At 40.7% G+C, this 21855-nt stretch overlaps 2 protein-coding genes across 2 annotated transcripts; both read left to right on the top strand.

The window, feature by feature from the left end:
• Positions 1 to 18274: 18274 nt before the first annotated feature.
• Positions 18275 to 19204, top strand: LOC121880344 (piggyBac transposable element-derived protein 3-like). Its single transcript, XM_042387499.1, has one exon. The coding sequence runs from the start codon at positions 18275 to 18277 to the stop codon at positions 19202 to 19204; it is 930 nt and encodes a 309-aa protein (XP_042243433.1).
• A 56-nt stretch (positions 19205 to 19260) lies between these two features.
• On the top strand, positions 19261 to 19674 carry LOC121880345 (piggyBac transposable element-derived protein 3-like). The gene has a single exon (XM_042387500.1). The coding sequence runs from the start codon at positions 19261 to 19263 to the stop codon at positions 19672 to 19674; it is 414 nt and encodes a 137-aa protein (XP_042243434.1).
• Positions 19675 to 21855: the final 2181 nt, after the last annotated feature.

Consider the following 21855-nt stretch of genomic DNA (forward strand, 5'->3'; position numbering starts at 1 on the left):
GCGTGAATTTGTTAGGGTGTAGAAGCTGTCGCCAACACAATAACCTCGCCCTGAGTTAACGAGCTGCATGACCCAGTGTCAAGGAATAGTCCAAGAAGACCGGACAACCCGCAAACTGCACTGGCTAACTATTACCCCGGAATACGATACGTAAATCGATTAACATCCAGGTTCCCAATTACTGCTGGGTAGACAGAGGCAAATGGCGTAAAGAAACTTGCCCATAGTTTCACCCTGCCCGAGGATCGAACTCAGGTCCGCCCGCTTACGAGGCGAGGATGCTAACCATTACACCACAGGTCGCCCGAGAGAGAGAGAGAGAGAGAGAGAGAGAGAGAGAGTCTTCCTGATGACGTCAGCAAAGCTTCGCCCACCTGCTTGCTGGATGACCTCCTCTTCTATAGACCTTGTGCACATAGGACAAAAATACCTTGACACCGTAATCACAAAATGTAAGACAGGAAACGGGATTCAGCATATGGACCATCCAATACAATGAATGACATCAACATCTGGAGCTAGATCCTGACTTTTTCCATAAGACTCAACACACTCAAGAAGACTCGATTTGGTGCCAGTACGCGGATTGTCATTATTTGAAAGTGTTGGTGGGAAAGGGTGTTTCTCATGATATTTTTTGTTCTTCAAATCACCAACTCTTTTCTGTTACTAGGGCCTTGTCTTTGCTTGAGACTTGTACAACAGGATCCATAACATCCCTGGTGTCCAGTCTTTCCAGATCCTGACTGTCCTCAAAAATAAACTTCCAGATTTTTTGATAATTTCTGTCAACCTGTTGACGTGTTTGATAAACGTTGTAATGTACAATTCTGGCAATTTCAAGCCCACAAACCCTCCAACGACGCATTGCTTTAGGGATTTGTGTAAATTCTATCACACCTCCATCACCCTTTACCAGCACATTATGCTGTTCGTGAGCTTGATATAAAGAGACATGAGAATGTTTTCTGTAAATTCCTTGAAGGCCTTCTTTTTGTGAGGCTGGCAGAAAATGCAGTTTATCCAGCCAGTGTCTTCAATAGATGTACTGTAGATGGCACAGCTTTCATTCCACCCTATCTAACAGTTGGACAGAAGAACCACCACAGATATGGGAGCAGTACTCAAAGTTATGAAGAATGAATCCCTTTATACTTGAAGCAACTGCTCAGGGGTGAAGTGACTAGGGCATCTGTACAACATCTTCACAGCATGCAAAAGTCACTAGAAAGCGTCACACAGGAAAGAATGAACCGAGTGGCATCATCAGTGGGTCCGTCATGGATTCATATAAGTCGTGCTATATCACTGGGTCTGTCTTCCTGCGCTACCTAAGACCCTGATGTGCCACCTCAAGGAAATGAGCATTAACTGAGAGGGGGGAGGGGGTGAGCGGAGTCGGGGGCAGGTGAAGGGAAAGTAAGGGTGGAAGCGCTGGGTAAGATAGGGGTGGAAAAGTATTGATATATATATATATATATATATATATATATATATATATATATATATATATATATATATATATATATATTATTAGTAAAAAACATATATATATATATATATATATATATATATATATATATATATATATATATATATATATATATATATATATATATATATATATATATATATATATATATATATATAATGGACAATAATAAAAATATTAACATGACTGAGCCAATTGAGAGCCTGAGCTCTCTTAGTGGCACCTGGTATATGCTGCACATTTATCTCAAGGAATTATTATATAACATTTTGTTTTAATTGGATACGTACTGTACATGTAACATGGTGTTAGTAAATACATATGAGAATGATACCACAATTATCAAGATAGGTTGTGTTAGGGTGAAAAATGATACACGGTACTATTGCAATGGTAATTTCTATATGCATGAAGGAAGGTAAGGGAAAGTAAAGGAGGGTGTGAGAGGAGGGGAAAAGAAGAAAGTATGTGAGGCAGAGGGAGGGAGTAATGGGACATGAAAGGATGAGGAGAGGTTGGTGGGGGCGAGGAGGGAGATAAAAGTATGTAAGATAGAAAGAAAGGAGAAGAGAGGTGAGAGAAGAGTAAATAAATGAGTCAGTGGATGGGAATATGAGCAGGGGGAAGATCATAGTATCTCTAGAAGTGAAGGGACCAGAAATTGAAAAAGAAGGGGCAAGGAAGGAAGGAGGGAGGAAGAAGAGGAGGAGGAAGAGACGGGAAATGACGAGCAGAAGAGAGGGAAGATGGAAAGAGAGGGATTTTGAGTGGAAAAAAGGCAAAAATGAGAGAGTTATTAGAAAAGGGAATTGGAGAATATACAGTATAAAGGACAAGAGCAGGTAAAGGGAGGGGAAGGAGATGAAGTAAGTTCTGAGGGGAAGGATATGAAGGAAATTATAAGGGGGAGATGAAGATGAAGGAAGTTATGAGTGGGGGGAGATGAAGGAAGTTCTAAGAGGAAGCCGATGAAGGAAGTTATGAGGTGAAGATATGAAGGAAACTATGAGGGTAAGGAGATGAAAGAAATTCTGAGGGGAAGCAAGTGGAGGAAGTTATGAGGGGAATGTGATGGAGGAAGTTATGAGGGGTAGGATATGGAGGAACTTATGAGGGGAAGGAGATGGATGAAGTTATGTGGGGAAAGAAACAAAGAAGATTTAAGGGGAAAATAATTAAGAAAGTTTAATGGAAAGGAAGAAAGATAGTCTTAAGAGAATGTTATAAGTGAAGGAAACTATAATATAAAGAAGTGAAGGGGATGAGAGAAGAAAGCAGTAAAAGGAAGGGATTGAAAAGGTGCTGAGTGGAAGAGTGTCAAGGAATTGGATAGGGAAAGAGAGTGAATAAGACATTAGTGAAGGAATGGGTGAGGGGAAAAGAAGCAAGGAAGGTGAGGTGGAAGGAAATTAAAGAGGCAGAGAGGGAAAGGGAGCGAAGGAAGCGGTGAGGGGAACAGAAAGGGGGGAGACGAGAGGAGAGTGGTCCCATCAGCCAAAATGGTGAAAGATTGGCGGAACTTGATTGGGTAGCGGAAAGTAAGGGGGAGGGGGGGGGAGTAGTGAGATTGAGGGAGGGAAGGGAAGGGGAGAGACAGTAGGGAGAGTGAGGGGAGGAAGACCAGGGAGAGTGAAGGAAGAGGGAGTAGGGAGAGTGAGGGGAGGGCTGATAGGGAGCTGAACGAAAGAAAGCAGGGAGAATGAGGGAGGGGGAGAAGGAAGAATGAGGGGAGGGAGACCAGGGAGAGAGAGCAGGGAGGGTGAGAAAAGAGCGTGAGAGGAGAAAAAAAACATCAAGAGAAAGTAGAACAAGAAGAATGAAGGAAGGAAGAACACGGAGATTGGGGGGAGGAAGAGATAAGCTATAAGGAAGTGAGGAGACAAAATGGGAGCAGAGTGAAAGTAAGAATGGTGAGGTGAGAGAAAGAAGGCAAAAGTAGGGATATGAGAGATGAAGAGAGTGATAGCAAGTAAGGGAGAAAAATCGATGGGAGGTGAGTGAGAGAAGAGTGTGGTACGGAGGTGAGGGAGGCGGGAGAGTAGTAGGGAGGTGAGGGAGATAGGGGGGGTGGTAGGAAGGTGAGGGAGAGTGGAGAGTAGTAGGGAGGTGAGGGAGAGAGAAGGGTGGTAGGAGATGTGGGAGAGAGGAGGACGGCAGGGAGGAAAAAGAAAGAGTGGAGAGTGACAGGGAGATGAGGGAGAGAGGAGATTAGTAAAGAGGGAAGGGAGAGAGGAGGGTGGTAGGGAGGTGAGGGAAAGAGGAAGGTAGTAGGGAAGTAAGAGGGAAAGAGGAGGGTGGTAGGGAGGTGAGGGAGAAAGGCGGGTGGTAGGGAGGTGAGGGAGAAAGGAGAGTAGTACGGAGGTAAGGGAGATACGGGGGTGGTAGGGAGCTGAGGGAAAGAGGGGATAGTAAGGAGGTAAGAGGGAAAGAGGAGGGTGGCAGGAAGGTAAAGGAGAGTGAAGGATGGTAGGAAGGAATGTGGGGGAGGTGAGGGAGAAATGAGACTATTAGGGAGGTGAGGGAGAGAGGAGAGTAGTAGAAAGGTGAGGGAGAATTGAGGATGCTTGGGAGGTGAGGGAAAGAGGAGGTTAGTAGGGAGGTAAGATGGAAAGAGAAGATTAATAGCGGGGTGAAGGAGAGAGGAGAGGGGCTGGGAGATGAAGGAAAGAGGAGGGTCACAGAGAAGAAAAAAAGAGTATGGTGAGACGCGCATCATAAGGGAACCAGACTTAGTCCCCCCAGCACTATTACCATAAGCTATGTATTAACTGTGATAAACTGACTCACTCCCCGCCTCCCCCATCACACCCTGGGACAGGCACGGTTTATCATGTCCTGGGTGGTTTACCAGAACTTGACGTAGTTTACTAGGCCTCAATTTAGTTTACCAAGCGATAGGCTGCTAGGCCCTAATATATTTTACCAGGCGCTATTATAGTTTACCAAGCCCTAAAATAGTTTACCAGGCCGTAATATAATTTACCAGGCCATGATATAGTTTATCAATCCTTAACAAAGTTTACTAAGCCTTAAAATAGTTTACTAAGCCTTAATATAGGCTATTAACCATTAATATAGTTTACCTAATCTTATTATAGTTTATCTAGGGTATAGTTTACCAAGCCATGATATCGATATTCAGGACATGTTATAGTTTCATTGGTCAAGATAAGGTTTACCAAGGCCATGTTACGGTTTACCAGGCCATGATATAGTTTACCAGTGTAAAATAGACAGAATGAAACGAAAGTCATAATATGATTTACTAGTCCAAAGTGTTGTTTATTTTATTCCATTATATGGTTTATCAATCCACAAAATTATAGTTTAACAGGTCAAAAATTAGGTTGAGTAAAGTTTTGGAGTGCGGCGGTTAAGTGGTTCGATCCTGGTCACTCCCAGTCCAACCAGCAGTAAATGGGTACTAAATTTACAAGTTGGGAAGTGAAGGCGGTGTGTAGAGCCAGCCACGCTACCTTCTTGTGTACTGAAGGCTCAGTCTGGTGTACCTGCGCTGTCGGTAAGGGGCAGTCATGTCTATGGGACCCACTCACATTTTCAGTAATGTTTAGCAGGCCATAACAGTTTTACCAGGATTTACTACGGTTAACCTGGCTAGAGCTTGGACTAGAGCCAGAACATAATTTATCAAATGCAAAAGTGCTGTTGTAGTTTTCCAAGAGTATATCATATACGAAGAGGGTAAAAAAAATATATTGATATTAATATTGATAACAGTTTATTGAGCCAGAAAATACAGACACAGAGTGGACAATAAGAACAATACTGATATTAACTATACATTCAGCTCAAGGAATTATTATATAACATTTAGTATCATCTGGATTGCTATATATTAGAACAGTATGACTATCTTATAAAGTAGAGGTAGTTTGTGTAGCAATATTCTGCTAAACCAAACATTGAGAACATGCAGTTATCTTAGAAAACAGTTATATGGTATAATAATTTCCGAGATGATTTAGCAAGTGTGGTATGGTGTATCAGACGCCATGATATTTGATTTAGCAAGAGCTAAGATGATTAACATAAACAGGCTGACTGTACAAATCACATGCCAGCGTATCTACTTGAACCAGGAGAGAGAGAAACACTGAAAATACTTTCACTTTTCCTGTGGGGAAATATAGGGTCCTCGGCGTGAAGTTTCTCATAATTGCAAGCAACAAGTTGTTGAAGTGAAATTTTCGAAAGCTTACACGCCTTTCCCTTGAGGATGAACACTCCGTCGCTTCTTGTTTTCTATTTAAAAATTATTTTCAAGTGAAAATTTAAAATTAGATTAAATTTTTCGAGAAATATTCATGCCTCCAGGCAGGACAACAATTACTTGTGCACGAGTGAAAGTGAAAGTGGTTCCATAGAAGTGACAGCCTTTTATGGACAGTTAGGACTGAGGATACAGTACCCTGTATACTGAAGCTTCGATACATAAAGAGGGAACGCGACCAACACTGCCTTCGGCATCCTACATTTCCCCAACTGTAAAGATATGTAATCTTTTACAACTGGGTGGATTATGGATGCTATAGATACCGTGTCCACTCGGCTGCCGCACCCAACGTGTGCAAAAATGTCCTTGTTGTTACTGTACACCATCCCAACATAATGTTCCTCAAGTGGAGTGTTTATTACATGAGACGAAACTCTACGCACAAAAATATAATTGTTGGTCACATCTTATACCCCTGGCGACAAGAAAATAATCATATAAAGATGTATACACTATGTATTAAAAGATTAGAAATAACATGAAAATATGTTGATTGGAAAAGCAGGTGCTCGTATTCTCAAACAAATGTAAGCTCAAAGTTGTTGAAGTAGCTGCCCCTACACCAACTTACTCTCACAAAGAAATAAATTTCTTTGAACACTTAAGTGTAGGTAAAAAGGGAAAATGACATCCTGAGATCATCACGAATGACTTATATTAATAAGTCCTGGGGAAAACTGGACCTGAAATTTTGGACATGTTAACCTAAGTTTATGGGGAGAATGCACTAAAGAAAACATCAGTTTACAAGTGGATTAAGCAATTTTCGAAGGGAAGAGAAGACATGACAGACGATGACAGAGAGGGACGACCAACAACGAGCAGAGACTGAGGAAAAAAATTAAAAAAATTAGGAAAGTTGTACGAGCTAACAGACGATTGGCGGTGAGAAGCATTGCAGATGAGGTATAGATTGACAGGGAAACAGTTAGGAAGTGTTGACTTAAGATTTGAAGATGGGAAAAGTTTGTGCGAAAATGGTGCAAAAAATCTCAGTGACGGATAAAAACAAAGAGTTGAGGTCATGTGAGCATTGATCTTTGCATAGTTTGCAAAGGTGATATAAACTTGATCTAGTTTTAAGACTTCATCAGTGTACAGGTAGAAGGTTTATGATTGTCGGAGCTACTCACAAAAAAACTTATATACTCGACTAATGCATGTGTACAGTTAACCAAAAAAAATTCTGCACCTTTATGGTGTTAAACAATATAATACAACGGACCAAGAATTCTGAACAACACTTATTTACGCAGGTGATTCCTGTTAATTTCTCTGTAATAACTATATGTGATACAAAAAAAAACATCATACTAGTTATACAATGCATGACACAAACAGAAATACCAACCTTACCAAATTAACATGTGTGCTTGCTTGCTATTGAAAGAACCAGTCCCAGCGACATCAGTGTACTTGCTGCTATTGCCAAAACAGCCCCCAGACACATCATTGTGTGCTTGCTTGTTGTTGACAGAACCACCCCCCAAGCACATCAGTGTGCGCTTGCTTGCTATTGCCAGGACCACCACAAATTACAAACAACCGCACCCAACTGGACGAAATGGCGGACACAGAAAACAATGAGTGGCCACAAGAAATCTATCTAGATGTGGAAAATGATGGAAACCACTACTCGCTGACCCTACGACGGAAGCTCAAGATGAAATGGAAAGTGTACCAACTGTCAGCGATAGGCACGACTCACCCCAACCAGGAACTAGCTGAAAACCAAGAAACCAGCCACCATATGAGAAGTGCGCTGGTGGAAGGTCTGGAAAGCTAAATTGAAGAGTTCATCTCCAAAGAAGTGTATAGTCACGCCTGTAGCTACAAGGAAGGACACTACCAGAGTGACCCTGTCAAGAGGACCCAACGGAACAAATTTGTAGCAGGAGGTGGGGGGGATCAACTGGTGAGAAAAAAGAGGAGCCATGGAAGAAACTAAGGTGATACGACCAAAACCAAGAATGAGGCTACTATTGGAAAAATGAGGTTATACCATGACAGTCTGCAAATATAAAGAGAAAGGAACCATTGGAGGTGCTGGACAGGGTTATGTTAGCCTTACACTCCCCTAGACATACGCCTTCCTACCTTCAAAGGGTAAAACCGTCGCGAGTATTGGAGCTTTATTTATTTATTATTTTCTTTTATTGGGATTAGCCCACCCGAGCACAGGTCACTGACCCACATCGGGGCCTGGGGGCGAAAATGTAATAATAATAATAATAATGAATAATAATAATAATTCATAGTAAATAAAATTTATAATAAAAAAATTAAAATTAAAATAATAATAATAATAATAATAATAATAATAATAATAATAATAATAATAATAATAATAATAATAATAATAATAATAATAATAATAATAATAATAATAATAATAATAATAATAAAGAACCATATATACAAAAATAAAAAAAATAAAAAGTGAGAAACAATATACACCCCTCGCCATTGCATTATGCGTGGGGTTGTAACGGACATAAACAACAAGAGGAAATATTAATAAAAATAATAATCTGAGAAGTTAACAAACATCCGGTAGTCTATAGGACTCCCTTTTCTCTTGATACACTCCTGCAGGCGTGATGGAACTGATTCTGCCAAGTTGCGGATTATCTGTAGGGTCTAAATTATTCCAATCCTCACGAATGGCTGCCTCCAGCTTGGGGACGGTATTTGTGTCTTTGCCTTGTAGACGAAGCATAATAATGCTCCCCTTATTTTCTATCGGGTTAAGGTCAAACAAATTGCTTGGCTAATCACTCATGAAGTCTACCTGACAATCAACAAGCCATTGTATTACAGATTTTGCTGTGTGACATGGGGTACCATCCTGCATAAACACATCAGCGCGGCATTTTTCAAAAGACTTGGGCAAATAATCACAAAGCAGCTCCAAGTAGTTAAATTGGTTCATCATCACATTCCTAGGTAGCACAACAAGATCACCAATTCCAAAGTACGAGGAGCAAACCCACACCATTAGTGTCTCAGGATGCTTAACTGTGCTAAAAGTAAACTTGCGGTCAAGCGAATCACTCCCGGGGCGCCTGTACACATTAAAAGTACGACTTCCAGTAACGGAAAACGTTGCTTCATCACTCCACAGGACATGCTGCCACTTGGTCGTATCCCACTGAGCGTTAGCCTTGGCAAAGGCAACCCTACGCCTCCTCTGGACAAGGGTGAGGAGCGGATTCTTGAGTGCGAGGAGGCTGTGAAACTGCAGGTCGTCATGGATGCGGCGGTGAACAGTCCTTATAGAAAATCACCTAGAAATACAGGGTTTTTTTCTTTCAATTTCCGTGCTGACAGACGTGGATTAGCATCAAGTTACCTCTTAAGAACTGTTAACGTGCGTTGGGAAGTTTTTCGAGCCTTCCCTCGCCGTTCGCTGTGCACTGGTATTGCCAATCCGCCGTCATCTCGTAATCGTTTAATCCACATCTGAACTGATCGTTCACTCACACCAACAATTCTTGATATTTCCTTAACAGGTCTCTTGCCCTTATACAGACCAATAATTGACGCTATCTTCTCTTTTGTTAAATCTTTCCTCTTGCGCATTGTGGTAAAAAACAACAAAGAAACAACGGGTGTTGTGGCACTAAATCGGGGCAAAGTCGGGGTTAAAACTCATAAATCTTCGCTCACAAAATTTACTCAGGCAACTGGTGAACATTTTGAATGCTGGCTGACCTGTCCTCGAGTCTCCCTTCACTGCCAGACTTACAATGCCTGCCTCAGCCCCAGCTGACTGGCGTAGAGAGGTGAGACACTTCAGCAAAGATCACTTCCCGTCGTCCACCTCGCGCATAATGCAATGGCGAGGAGTGTATGTATGTTGTGTTGTCAATAGTAAGAGAAACAAATGAGACCCTGCAATTGTGTGTAAATGAGGCAGAAAGTCAGATCAGCAACCTGGGACTTGGTTACAATTTTCGTGATGCCATATGGCAGCAGGGTCCACTATTAGACAATACATTATGCTTCCAATATCTTCCCAGGCTACCTACTGCAATGACGCTGTAGACAAGATCCAGAACTCTGATCCTGAGAAGATGCGCATCCTCCTGCAGGCTTATTCTGAAGAAATTCAAGACCACCCATACTCATATACAATAGTACTGTAAAAAAAAAAAACGGCTATCAATGGGCTCTAAAACACTGCGGATACGATTTGGTGGAGAAGATGCCTTTATTCGTGAACAGATTCAGGACCTGATGTTGACCCCGTCAGTGCGTACTAATGACAGAGCGGGACTTCAGTGCCAAGCAGACAGGCTGAATGTATTTATCTGTAACTTAGAGCCCCGCGGGGCACTGTGGTAAGTTGGCAATCTGTTGGGGAAAGAGTTGCTGGTTGAGAAGTTACCTAGTCACTTGCGCGAGAAATACAGAAGCAAAATTGAGGAGTTTGAAGCTCAAGAAGAAATGGAGCCAGGGTTACTGTAGAACATCTCTGGGTTTTCATACAGAAGGCCGCTGGTACTGGAAATGCAAGAGAGGCATACACCGAAACATGGGAAGCGAGAGATAGACGATATGCCGGCATTAATGCTAGCAGGCGTGCTATAGGGCTGGTTGTCACGGGCGTAGAGCGCAAGGCTTGCTCGCTCTGCCCAGAAGATCATAACTTGAATCGTTGCCACAAGTTTCGTACTATGGCAGTATCTGAGAGAAGCCAAACTTTACAATGATTGTGGTACTGTTTCCTGTGTCTCAAAAGGGACACCAGGCCAATGCATGTCCGACGTTATACTCACCGTGTGACATTGATAGGAGTTCAGAGTTACACCATTCTCCCAAATCCATGCAAAGGGAAAGGTATGAATATAGACGCCAGGGCCAAGAAACAGATATGAGTCTCTTGACTGTGATGAACGGACTAGGGACACATGTGACTACCCAATCAAGAGGAACCACGGCATCAAAAGAGAAAGGTAGGAACCTACACAACAAGATGATTGGCATGAATGACTCGACAAGAGGTCACGAAGTCATGAAGATGGAGGCCGACGTGAGAAACCATACTGGGACTCGGGAGAGTCAACCAAGAGAGAGAAGGCAGGAACTAGTCAATGACTAAAGAAGAGCAAGGAGGCTCTTCCACTGTTGGAGGTGGAAGTAAAGGGGCCGAACTCAAAGCGAGCGACAAGAACAAATGCGCTCCTGAACTCCGGCAGTAATCGGTCCTTCTGTGCGAAGAGTCTACTGCAGCGATTGAAGACGTATGGAAAACCAGTGTCACTTTTTATTGACGCTCTTACCTATGAAGAACAACGACACACAATGTAGATAAACTTGGAAGTCAAAGGCACGCAAGAGGGAAGGTCTAAACGTACACTATTACTCCAAGGTGTATTGGTAATTGACCGCTTGCCCCCGTCACTGGGAGACGTAGTAGCATCCACTATGGATGTGATTGGGAACATCTTCGAGAAATCATACCATCTGTATCTGATATTCAAGACGTTGTATTACTTAATAAGGCAGGACTGTCCAAGAACCTTGATTCCATTAGAGTGCGGGACAGGACGAAATGGAGAACAATTTGCAGTGAGGACTCAACTCGGATGTACAGTAATAAGTCCAATGACTCATGAAAATGTTACTACTCTTGCTGTCATGGACTCACCACCGACTCTGCCTCCTGCTGAGAAACGTTTAGAGGCACAAGTAAGACACTTTTGGGAATTGGAGATGACCTTTCAAAACTACAATTGATGCGCCAGTGTCGCTGGAGAACAGAAGAGTCGTCCAGCTCTGGTCATCGACAGGTGAGTTGATAAATGGACACTACCAGTTTCCCATTCCATTCCGCCGAGAACCACCTAACCTACCGGACAACAGATCACTTGTTGTCAGGTGCCTAAATAGTCTGAGAAAAGCCTCATAAGAAATGCTGAGTTGAAACTAAGATATGTTGCAGAAATTGAACATTTGATCACTAAGGGCTTTGCAGAGGTGTCAAACGGGGAACTAACGGGAAATCCTGGAAGAACTTGCCATCTGCCGAGCATCCAGTACTTAATGCAAACACACAAAGAAGACTCACATTGTTTTCGATTGTGCTGCAAAATTTGCCATTGTGTCACTAAATAATGACGTACTTCAAGGACCAGACTTCCACAACAAATTCTTTGGAGTCCTTATAAGATTTTATCGGAAGCCGATTGCGCTGATGGATGATCTTGAAGCCATGTTTCATTAGGTCAAGGTGCACCCTGAACACAGGGATGCCCGAAGAGACCTTTCGAGACCCCCAACTGCCTACCGAATGACAGTGCATATCTTTGGAGGGGTGTGGAGTCCATCTTGTGCTACTTATGCATTGCAGAGAACCTTCCGGGATTATGGTTCAGAATTCTCCGTAGCGACCACCAGAGCTAGAGAGAGCTTTACGTAGACAGCTTGCCTGTTGCCTGTGTCTGTCACTGATACTGAAGAAGCAATCCCCATGGCACACCAGCTGCAAGACCTCTTGCTAAGAGGGGGATTGAAGCTTACAAAATGAATAAGTAATCACAAAGGAGAACTCAGCACTATCCCCATGGAAAAGCGGCACACTGGCATAAAGGAAGTGGACTTCACCTATGACAATTTGTCAACAGGGAGAGCCCTGGGAATGATGTGGAATTTGAAAAAGGACCAGGTAAAACTCCAAATCCGGCCTTTGACAAAAGTGGAGCTTCCAAGCATTGTAAGCTCTGTCTATGACCCTCTGGGTTTCATCTGTCCTTTCGCCATCAAGGCAAAGATCTTCTTTCAGAACGAGTGCAGGAGACAAGAAATTGGGACATACCTCTTCTTGACTACAACCTAGTCTAGTGGCAGTGATGGTTGTCGGACCTGAAATTGCTGCAGGACTTCCAGATTCTACGCTGCTATACACAAGTTGGTCTAAGACGCACTGCCTCTGCTCAGTTGCATCACTTCTGCGACGCTTTACAATCAGCTAAAGCAGTTATCACCTACCTGAGAACCGTAGACCAGGAAGGAAGAACTGACTGTTCCTTTGTGTGTAGCAGAGCCCAACTCGCACATTTAACGCATCAAACCATACCACGGCTAGAACTTTGTGCTGCCAGTGGTGGGCTCTGTGTTTTGGACGGATAGTATGCTAGTGGTGAAGTGTATCTGTAAGGCGAGGAAACGCTTCCACACCTTTGTTGCAAACAGAGTGTCGCCCATAAGAGAAGTCACGGACATGAGGCAATGGAAACATGTCAGCTCAGAGCAGAACTCGGCAGATGATGCAACACGAGGAGTAACCGCTTTTTACATGCTGGAGGATTGTCGTTGGATGCAGGGTCCAAGGTTTATAAGGCTACATCCCGAGCATTGACCAAAGGCACCGCAGGTTGACATGGAGCTAGAGGGCGATCCTGAAGTGAAAGGAGACGTTACTTCACTGACCTCCAAAGTAGACAGGACCAAATAACCCTTGCAGTGCCTGTGAGAAAAGTACTCTTCTTGGCCCCAGCTTCAAAGAGGAATAGCTTGGATCAGGTGGGTTTTCAACGTCGTCAAAGATAAAACACCAACAGCAAACATCGCCAAGTTAAGTGTGTCAGAGTTACGCTAAGACAGCAATTTTAAAGTGATACAGAGAGAGCGGTACCAACAAGAAATGAGGCTCATTGCAGAAGAAGAAAAAAAAGTTTGCCACCCCAGAGTAAACTTTATCATCTAGAAGATGTCTAAAGATGGCCTGATGAGGGTTGGAGTAAGGCTGCACCGTGAATGGGTGGCATCACATGAAGGGCAAATACTGCTCCCACGTGATCATCTGGTGACTCCGCTAATTTTATAGTATGAGAAACACATGCAGAAGATGCAGGACATTCTGAAAAGGAGCACACGCTTTCACTGTTGCGTCAAAATTTCTGGAACCTAACTGTCGTGGTCTGCTATATAAGATTTCCAAGGCATGCACTGTCTGGTGTCGCAACAACTGGGTGTCCATGCATCAAAGTCAACGATCTTGTTCTCATTACCGATGAAACCCTTCCTCGCGGGAAGTGGCCCCTTGGTCTGGTTGTCGAAACGATTGCTTGTGAAGATGGTCTCGTCCGTCATGTTCGTGTGTGCAATGCTGTCCGCGAGTTTCTCCGACCTGTTACCAAGATCTGTCTCCTCGAGGGCGCCGTTTAATGTTCTGAGTTTTGGGCATATGGCCAACGGAGGGAGTGTTATCGCCCCACTCGTACGTTGCGACCTCTGACTTACATACCACGTGGTCGGTGGTGGCCGGCAGCGCCTCGCGAGAGGTTCTGAACGCACAACAAGCATTTCGTTGCTATGATCATAGATAAGGACTCGGGACACCTCTGGCTGGCTCTCGGCCATTTTTTAAACACTCTGGTTACTTATTCCCGAAAGTGCCCTCCGAGCCGTAATTCATTTTTTTTAAACCAAATTTTGTCGCGTTACCATTTAGTAGTCCGACAATAATATTGGAAAGTTCGGGATAAGTCCTCGGGTGTGGGTTAGCGCCCAAAGGATTTATCCCAAATGTTCAAACTAGTTATATATGAAATGAAAAAGTCTCTGAAATACAATTTATGTAAATTAAAATGAGATAATAAAACAAATATTAACTGTCCTAATAACCGGTTCCGACGGAAATTTATATATTTTTAAGTGACCTCTGTGTACCCCCGAAATGTTTTACCTTCAACTCCAAAGTTTTTTCGTCTCCCCATCGCCCTTCTCCAATTTTATCAAGCATTGCATTGCTACACTCATCCTCGTATAGCTTCAAGTATAGTAAGTAACACACTTTTATTTGGGAAAGGTAGATGTAATGCCATTTCCAATTCGCCAATACAGTATATTCCGGTGTTACTATAGTGTGCGGTTGGATTAGGTCAGGTTAGGTCAGGTAAGGTTAGGTAAAGTCAGGTTAGGTTAAGTAAAGTTAGCTTAAGTAAAGTTTGGTTAGGTTAGGTTAGGTTAGACTAAAAATATCTTTGTAGACCGAAACTCTAAATTTTGGATTTTGGTCTTTATTTACAAGTGTATTGGGTATTTATTCAGTGTTATGCAGTGATGCAAAAAAGGGGGAGGGACATCACCACTTTACAATACTCAGCACCCATGAAAACACCTAAACCCACCTCCCATATACAATATTACCACTAGGCCATAATTACAGTGCAGTAATATCTTCATTACCCAGAATTTGCCGATACGTACTCAGAAGTGAAATTGGCTCAGAGTTTTCCCGGGAAATTTTTCAACATTCCGGCTCTGTGAACGAGTTTTCAAGGTTGAAAAAAACTGTTATTTTTTTTTTCACTCCGAAAAATTCTCTTGAGCAATTTGATTCCAGGCCTTGGAGAAAATTAAGAGGTTAAATATCAGGCACATTTTCTGGAATTTTTTATGAAAACCTTCTGAAACTCTCCAAGTTTTTTCCCGGATGTCCGAGGATGAAAGAATGTTTAAACTCGGAAACTTTTACTGTACATGTAACTGGAAACATTCTAGGTATGTGGGATTTTTCATGGTTTGAGAGTCTTGTTATTTGGAAGTCTCTCATCCCAGGAAGAGTTCTGCACCAATTATTCTGGCGAACGGGGATACCACCTGTATGTTGCACTTTATAGAGGGTGATTCTCTGAAGAACTTAAAATGTAACACAGTAATATATATCATCATAGGAGCCCTTTTGTTTACCATAATCAGGATAAGCAATGCTTGACAAAACAGTAAGTAAAAAAAAAACTATCCTACAGGATGCAGTATTACGCACACCTGCAACTCATAACTGCATCGAGATACTTTAGCAGTGGCAGCTTCCAAATCAGTATGGCAGACTGCTTGAAGATTCCTGTCTCACCAGTTTGCAAGTTTGTCACAAGCCTTGCAACCATTTTGACCCTTACGGCAAAAGATTGCATCCACTTTCCAGAATCAGGTAACATACGAAACGTTGCAGATGAATTTCACACCATTGCAGGGAAGTCTAGTGTATTTAGCTGCATTGATGGGTCTCATATCCCTATTAGAAGCCAAAGAGGGAACACAGCTGAACTACATCGATGTAGGAGGGGTGTAACTGATACATGGTTTTGATTTGTATAATGTAGTTTGTTTGAAAGTAGAGCAAGTGTAAGGGCAAATGGAAGCATTATTGATTTGATAAAAAAAATTGTTTTAGATAATAGATTTTATTATCAAGGTTATTTTTTCAATAAATTTTTTGGCTTTAAATAACACATTTTATTCCCTCCAAACAATAACACAGTACAACTTGAAACAGTATATATCACAGTACAGCACAGTACAGTACAGTACAGTATTTGAAATTATATCATTCAAACAGTTTAGTATTTTGATTGGAATAATAAATGTACACATTTTTAAAGGCTTCAAAGTACACTACTATACTGGAATAGTTTGCAATTGTCAGAGAATTCAATAAACAATTTTATTTCCTCTAAATAAGAACAAGCAGTAAAACCAAATTTATCACAGTACCTGTACAGTGTACAGTGTTGTATATAAATTAATAGTAATCATACTTAGTTTGAAATTGCAAATACAGTAATAGCAATTATCATTCTTGAAAGATTTTAGAAGTACTGTACTGTACTGCACCTGTATTGAAATTATAATTAAAGTACAAAAGGAATGTGAAATAAATGAATGATTATAATTCCCCAAAAAGTACGAATATATAATACACAGTATCACAGTATATTGTATATGAAATTCTAGCAAAAAATATGTTGAATGTATTTTTGTTGCGCAAGAAGTAAAAGAACAAAAAATCACAATAAATGTTTGAACATAAAAAATATGATTTCACCTTTCCATTAAGTGCAAAAAAACAGTAAACACAGATAAGAAAACGCAATTAAAATTCTCCAATGAGTATGAGTGTACAATACACAGTATAACAGTAGTGTATATTGTATCTGACAATCACAAATTAAGTTGAAAGAACCTATTTTTCACAAAAGAACAAAAAAAATCTTAAATGTTGGAACATGATTTTTTTCATATTCTCCATTAAGTGCAAAAAAAAAATAGTAAACAGAGAGAGAGATAGAAAAAAACCCCACAATTTATACATTATCAATTTTGATACTTATGGCAAAGTCTCCATAATTTAATTAGATTGCCCACAGCCAGAGGTGGACTTATGGCTGCACTCTTGACATATGCCACTGCTCAACAACCTTAATGCTTGCTCTAAATACAGTATGCACAGATTGGGCTGATTATGTATTGTACACTCGGAAACCATAATCTCTAGCCCTCCTGGGTCGGTGCTGGAGGTTAGTACATCATCCATTCCGGACGGTGCCCACTCTAACTATCACAAGGCAACACACGCACGAACACACACAGTCATAGTACGGCTGTATAGATGAGATTATGTATAAATATAGTATATGGCATTTTATACTCTGCATTATCTTCATTATATATGAACACGAAGAAAAATTACCATAGGTTGTAGTTACGAAATTATGAATGGAAATAAACCCAGTGAATCCACAAAACGTTTACAGCGCTTGTGTGTGTGTGTGCCACACCACGATGCTTTCACCATACACCATCTATATCTTTTATTTTCCCATCATTCGTATAACTATATGAAAAATCGTGTTTAATTTGACTACATATTTCAAAAACCTTAAATTACATGTGGATCAGTCACTCCTTATTTGACACACTATAGTGTAATACTTTGACCATCCCACCTGGGCACATGGAGGCCCACGATAACTCTCATGGGGCAACATACGCATGAACACACAAGTTATGATATGAACCCTTCCAGGATTCACTATCATTATCATGTTGTTCATCGTGCTCTGTATCTTGGTAACTAGTCATAGTATCAATACATGACAGTGTTATTAGTATATTATTGTAACTTTTGCCCTACAGTTATTGTTGTAAATCATGGACAGGAAGGATACATAAATTGTAATATCAAGTGTATGGTTCGCTCAAAGCCACCCCAAGTCAGACAACGCGTCACATAAAGTTACACTGTGTGTGTGTGTGTGTGTGTTCTGTAACACCCTTTAGTGTCCAACGTTCCCATTTTGGGAACATAACTTTCAAATATTCTCCCGTGATTGTTAACATAATATTCTAATTTATTTCATAGCAGATATATTGTTATACATCTAAATTACTATTCTGCATAAAAAGATTCCAATACTCTGTAATACCCATGTTACTTTTTGTGGTATGTTCTGAAGGAATTTGATGTAAAAATGACTACTCGAAATAAACATTTTCTCTCAATAAAAAAAATTCTCCTTGAGTTATTTATTTACATGGTGTGCTGTCTAAGTACTCCTTCTTATCTTATACATTTCAATAAATGTGATTTATATTATAATTATGTCGCTATAAGTGTTTTTGTATGATGTTCCCAAAATGGGAACGTTAGACACATCCGTAGTCTGCCTACCCTTATTTACTCATCAACGTGAATGAGCATGTCTGGTTTGTTGGGTTGTCCGGTGGCTGACACAACAAGTTCAAACAAGTATTTAGGAAAGGAAATGTTTGAAATTTTCAAACTTTTCTTCACAGATGAAATCATAAGTCACCTAACAGAACAAACAAATTTGTATGCTCATCGAGACAAAAACAACAAAGACTTCTGTGTTGATGAGAATGACATGATGAAGTTTTTGGGACTTCTCTTGATCAGTGGATATCACAGTGTTCCCTCTGAAAATGACTACTGGTCATCAAGCGAAGACTTGGAAATACCAATATTCGCCAAGACTATGTGCAGAGAAAGGTTCAAATCCATCAAGAGGTACTTTCATGTGGCTGATAATAACAATTTGGAAAATTCAAAGGTGGCCAAGATTCTGCCCCTCCTTCACATGCTGAGAAATAATTGTCAAAAACATGGAATTTTTCATGAATTTCTCAGCATTGACGAATCAATGATCCCGTACCGCGGACACCACAGCGCCAAACAGTTCATCAGAAACAAACCTGTTAGGTTTGGTTACAAGATGTGGATGATGTGCAGTGCTGACGGTTATCCTTATAACTTTTCTATTTATTGTGGAAAAGATAAAAGCAAGAAGGAGCTTTTAGGCTATCAAGTTGTCATGGACATGCTACAGCCAGTGGTGAATAAAGATGAACATGTTGTATTTTTCGACAACTTTTTCACTAGTCACGCATTGATGATTGACCTTACAAGCAATGGGTTTAGAGCCTGTGGAACAATCAGAGATAACCGCACAGGAAAGTGCCCTCTTCTATCAAAGAAAGAACTTGAAAAAAAAGAAAGAGGTTCATACGACTACAGATCGGATGATTCCGTCCTATGTTCTAGATGGAATGATAACAGCATTGTTACAGAGCTAGCAACTACTATGGAGTCAGTCCTATGCAAAAAGTAAACAGATGGGTAAAAAATGAAGGAAGGAAGGCAATAAACCAGCCACATATGATAAAAATGTATAACAAAGGAATGGGTGGTGTAGATGTTTGTGACCAGATGCTGTCAACCTACAGGCCAAGACTACGCTCCAAGAAATGGTGGTGGAATATTTGGTCTCATCTACTGAACCTCTCCATTGTAGCTAGTTTCAGATTCTACCAGCATGTAAATCCTGGCTCTCAGATCAGCCATAAGGATTTCAGGCGTGAAATAGCTCGCACACTTGCAAGAATCGAAACACCAAGATTACGAGAAGGTGGTCCAACATCCTCTGTACCAAAAGCAATAAGATATGATAATGTAAACCACTTTCTTCAGGAGTTTTCACAAGGTAGATGCTATGTATGCAAGAAAAACACACGTCTGAAGTGCATCAAGTGCGAGAAAAGACTTCACAAGGCGTGCAGTATCAACTTCCATAAGAAATGATTGTCAAACTACTTTTCAGAATTTGAGTGTAATTGCTTATTTTGATAATACTGATTATATATATATATATATATATATATATATATATATATATATATATATATATATATATATATATATATATATATATATATATATATGATAATATCATGAATGTACTCCGGAAGTGTCCAACGTTCCCATTTTGGGAACATACTCAAAATACAAAAATAAACCAGAAAGGGAAAAAAGAGAGTTTTATTTTCATTCAGTGGATTTATACGAAATACTTCCGAAAGTTGTGGCTCTATACCTAAACTTTATAAGGCTACGGTCACTAAAGGGTTAAGCTTCATCATTAGTAGGTAAGATGTTTCATAAAGAGGTTACTCCCATTCGTCATTGTGAGCATCGTCCCAGAGCACATTGTTTCCATCAAAACAATGGTTCATCCTTATTTCCCTTCTTCCGTGCAACTATATCCATATGGCTAAGTGCTTTCTTTTCTTTTCTTTATTTACCAAAATAATATGGATCAGTTACTCGTTATTTAACACATACATGCACTTAGTGCATCAAGATTGTTTTGTAGGCATGACTATTGGTTAATTGAAACCCCAAAAATATTTTTCACATTTATTATGCATAAACATTGTAAATATATCTATGTGATTATTGTACTATATAACATATATTTAATGTCTGGACAGATTCCCAAGAGTTATGCATATTAATGCATAGATTTTGTAAGCATATTTATGTGAAGTGACGTAAAACCACAGAGTAAATATAATACCTGGACAAATTCCTGAGTGTTAGGAAACGAAATCGATGTGGCCCCAACGAGGTTACCCCAGAGAGCTAACTCCCCCGCCGCCCCCTACAAGGCACCGTTGTGAGCGGAGATTAAATTATTGATCACAGGATCCCGAGGCAAGACTACTACTACTGAGACACCTCGTGCCCATAGGTTAATACCGTGTCCAACCTCCATCTGCTGCTATAATTTCATGCAATCTGGTGGGCATGGAATCTACCAGATTGCTGCAGATGTTCGGCCTCCTCCTTAGTCCCTCCCACACATTATGTGCGTGTCTCCTCACTGCCTCCCTCTTTTTCTCCTCAACATCCCATTCAACAACCATATGCGCCCATAGATTTTCGATTGGATTACAATCGGCTCCTTTAGGGGGCCAGTCCAAGAGAATAATCTGCGGGTGCGCCTCAAACCAACGCTTGACTGCCCGACTTGTATGTATTGGACTGCGGTCTTGCACCATACATATAGACTGTGGGTCTGGGATGGCATATGAGTTGCTGGCAGGATGGTTAGCAGTCCTGTTGAACTGGCAGGTAGACAAAATAGAAAACTCACAGCCAAACTGTAAGAAAACCCATGGACAATGAGACATTAGCAAAATATACTAGGTCCTTGCGAGGCTGTTTGGTTATACTATGCTAACTAGTTTGCTAGGGTGAGGAAAAGTATATATATATATATATATATATATATATATATATATATATATATATATATATATATATATATATATATATATATATATATATATATATATATATATATATATATATATATATATATTTATTACAACATATATTTAACTTTTCTCAACAAATGCAAGGATGAACTATACTACTTACCCTTTGAGCAACCGTGTCCACACTGACACAGCAGGCCTCTCTACACACGACGTCAGGTCGGTCATTCCCATGTCCTTTCGTTCTTCATTTCGTAACTTCAGTGTGTGGTGCTTTCCCTCACGTCCAATGGTTAAACGATATTTTTTACGGTTTGCAATAAAATGCAATATTACAGTATATTACAGTAATATAGATTTTCCTCCATGTATTGATACTATAACTAGTTACCAAGATACAGAGCACGGCGAACATAACATGATAATGATAGTGAAGCCTGGAAGGGTTCATATCATAGCTTGTGTGTTCATGCGTATGTTGCCCCGTGAAAGTGACCGTGGGCCTCCATGTGCCCAGGTGGGATGGTCAAAGTATTACACTATAAGTGTGTCAAATGAGGAGTGACTGATCCACGTGTAATTTAAGGTTTTTGAAATATGTAGTAAAATTAAACACGATTTTTTATATGATGGGAAAATAAAAGATATAGATGGTGTGTGGTGGAAGCATCATGGTCTGGCACACACACACACAAGCACTGTA

Source organism: Homarus americanus, unplaced genomic scaffold (assembly GCF_018991925.1).
Source record: "Homarus americanus isolate GMGI-L3 unplaced genomic scaffold, GMGI_Hamer_2.0 scaffold20930, whole genome shotgun sequence".
NCBI lineage: Eukaryota > Metazoa > Arthropoda > Malacostraca > Decapoda > Nephropidae > Homarus > Homarus americanus.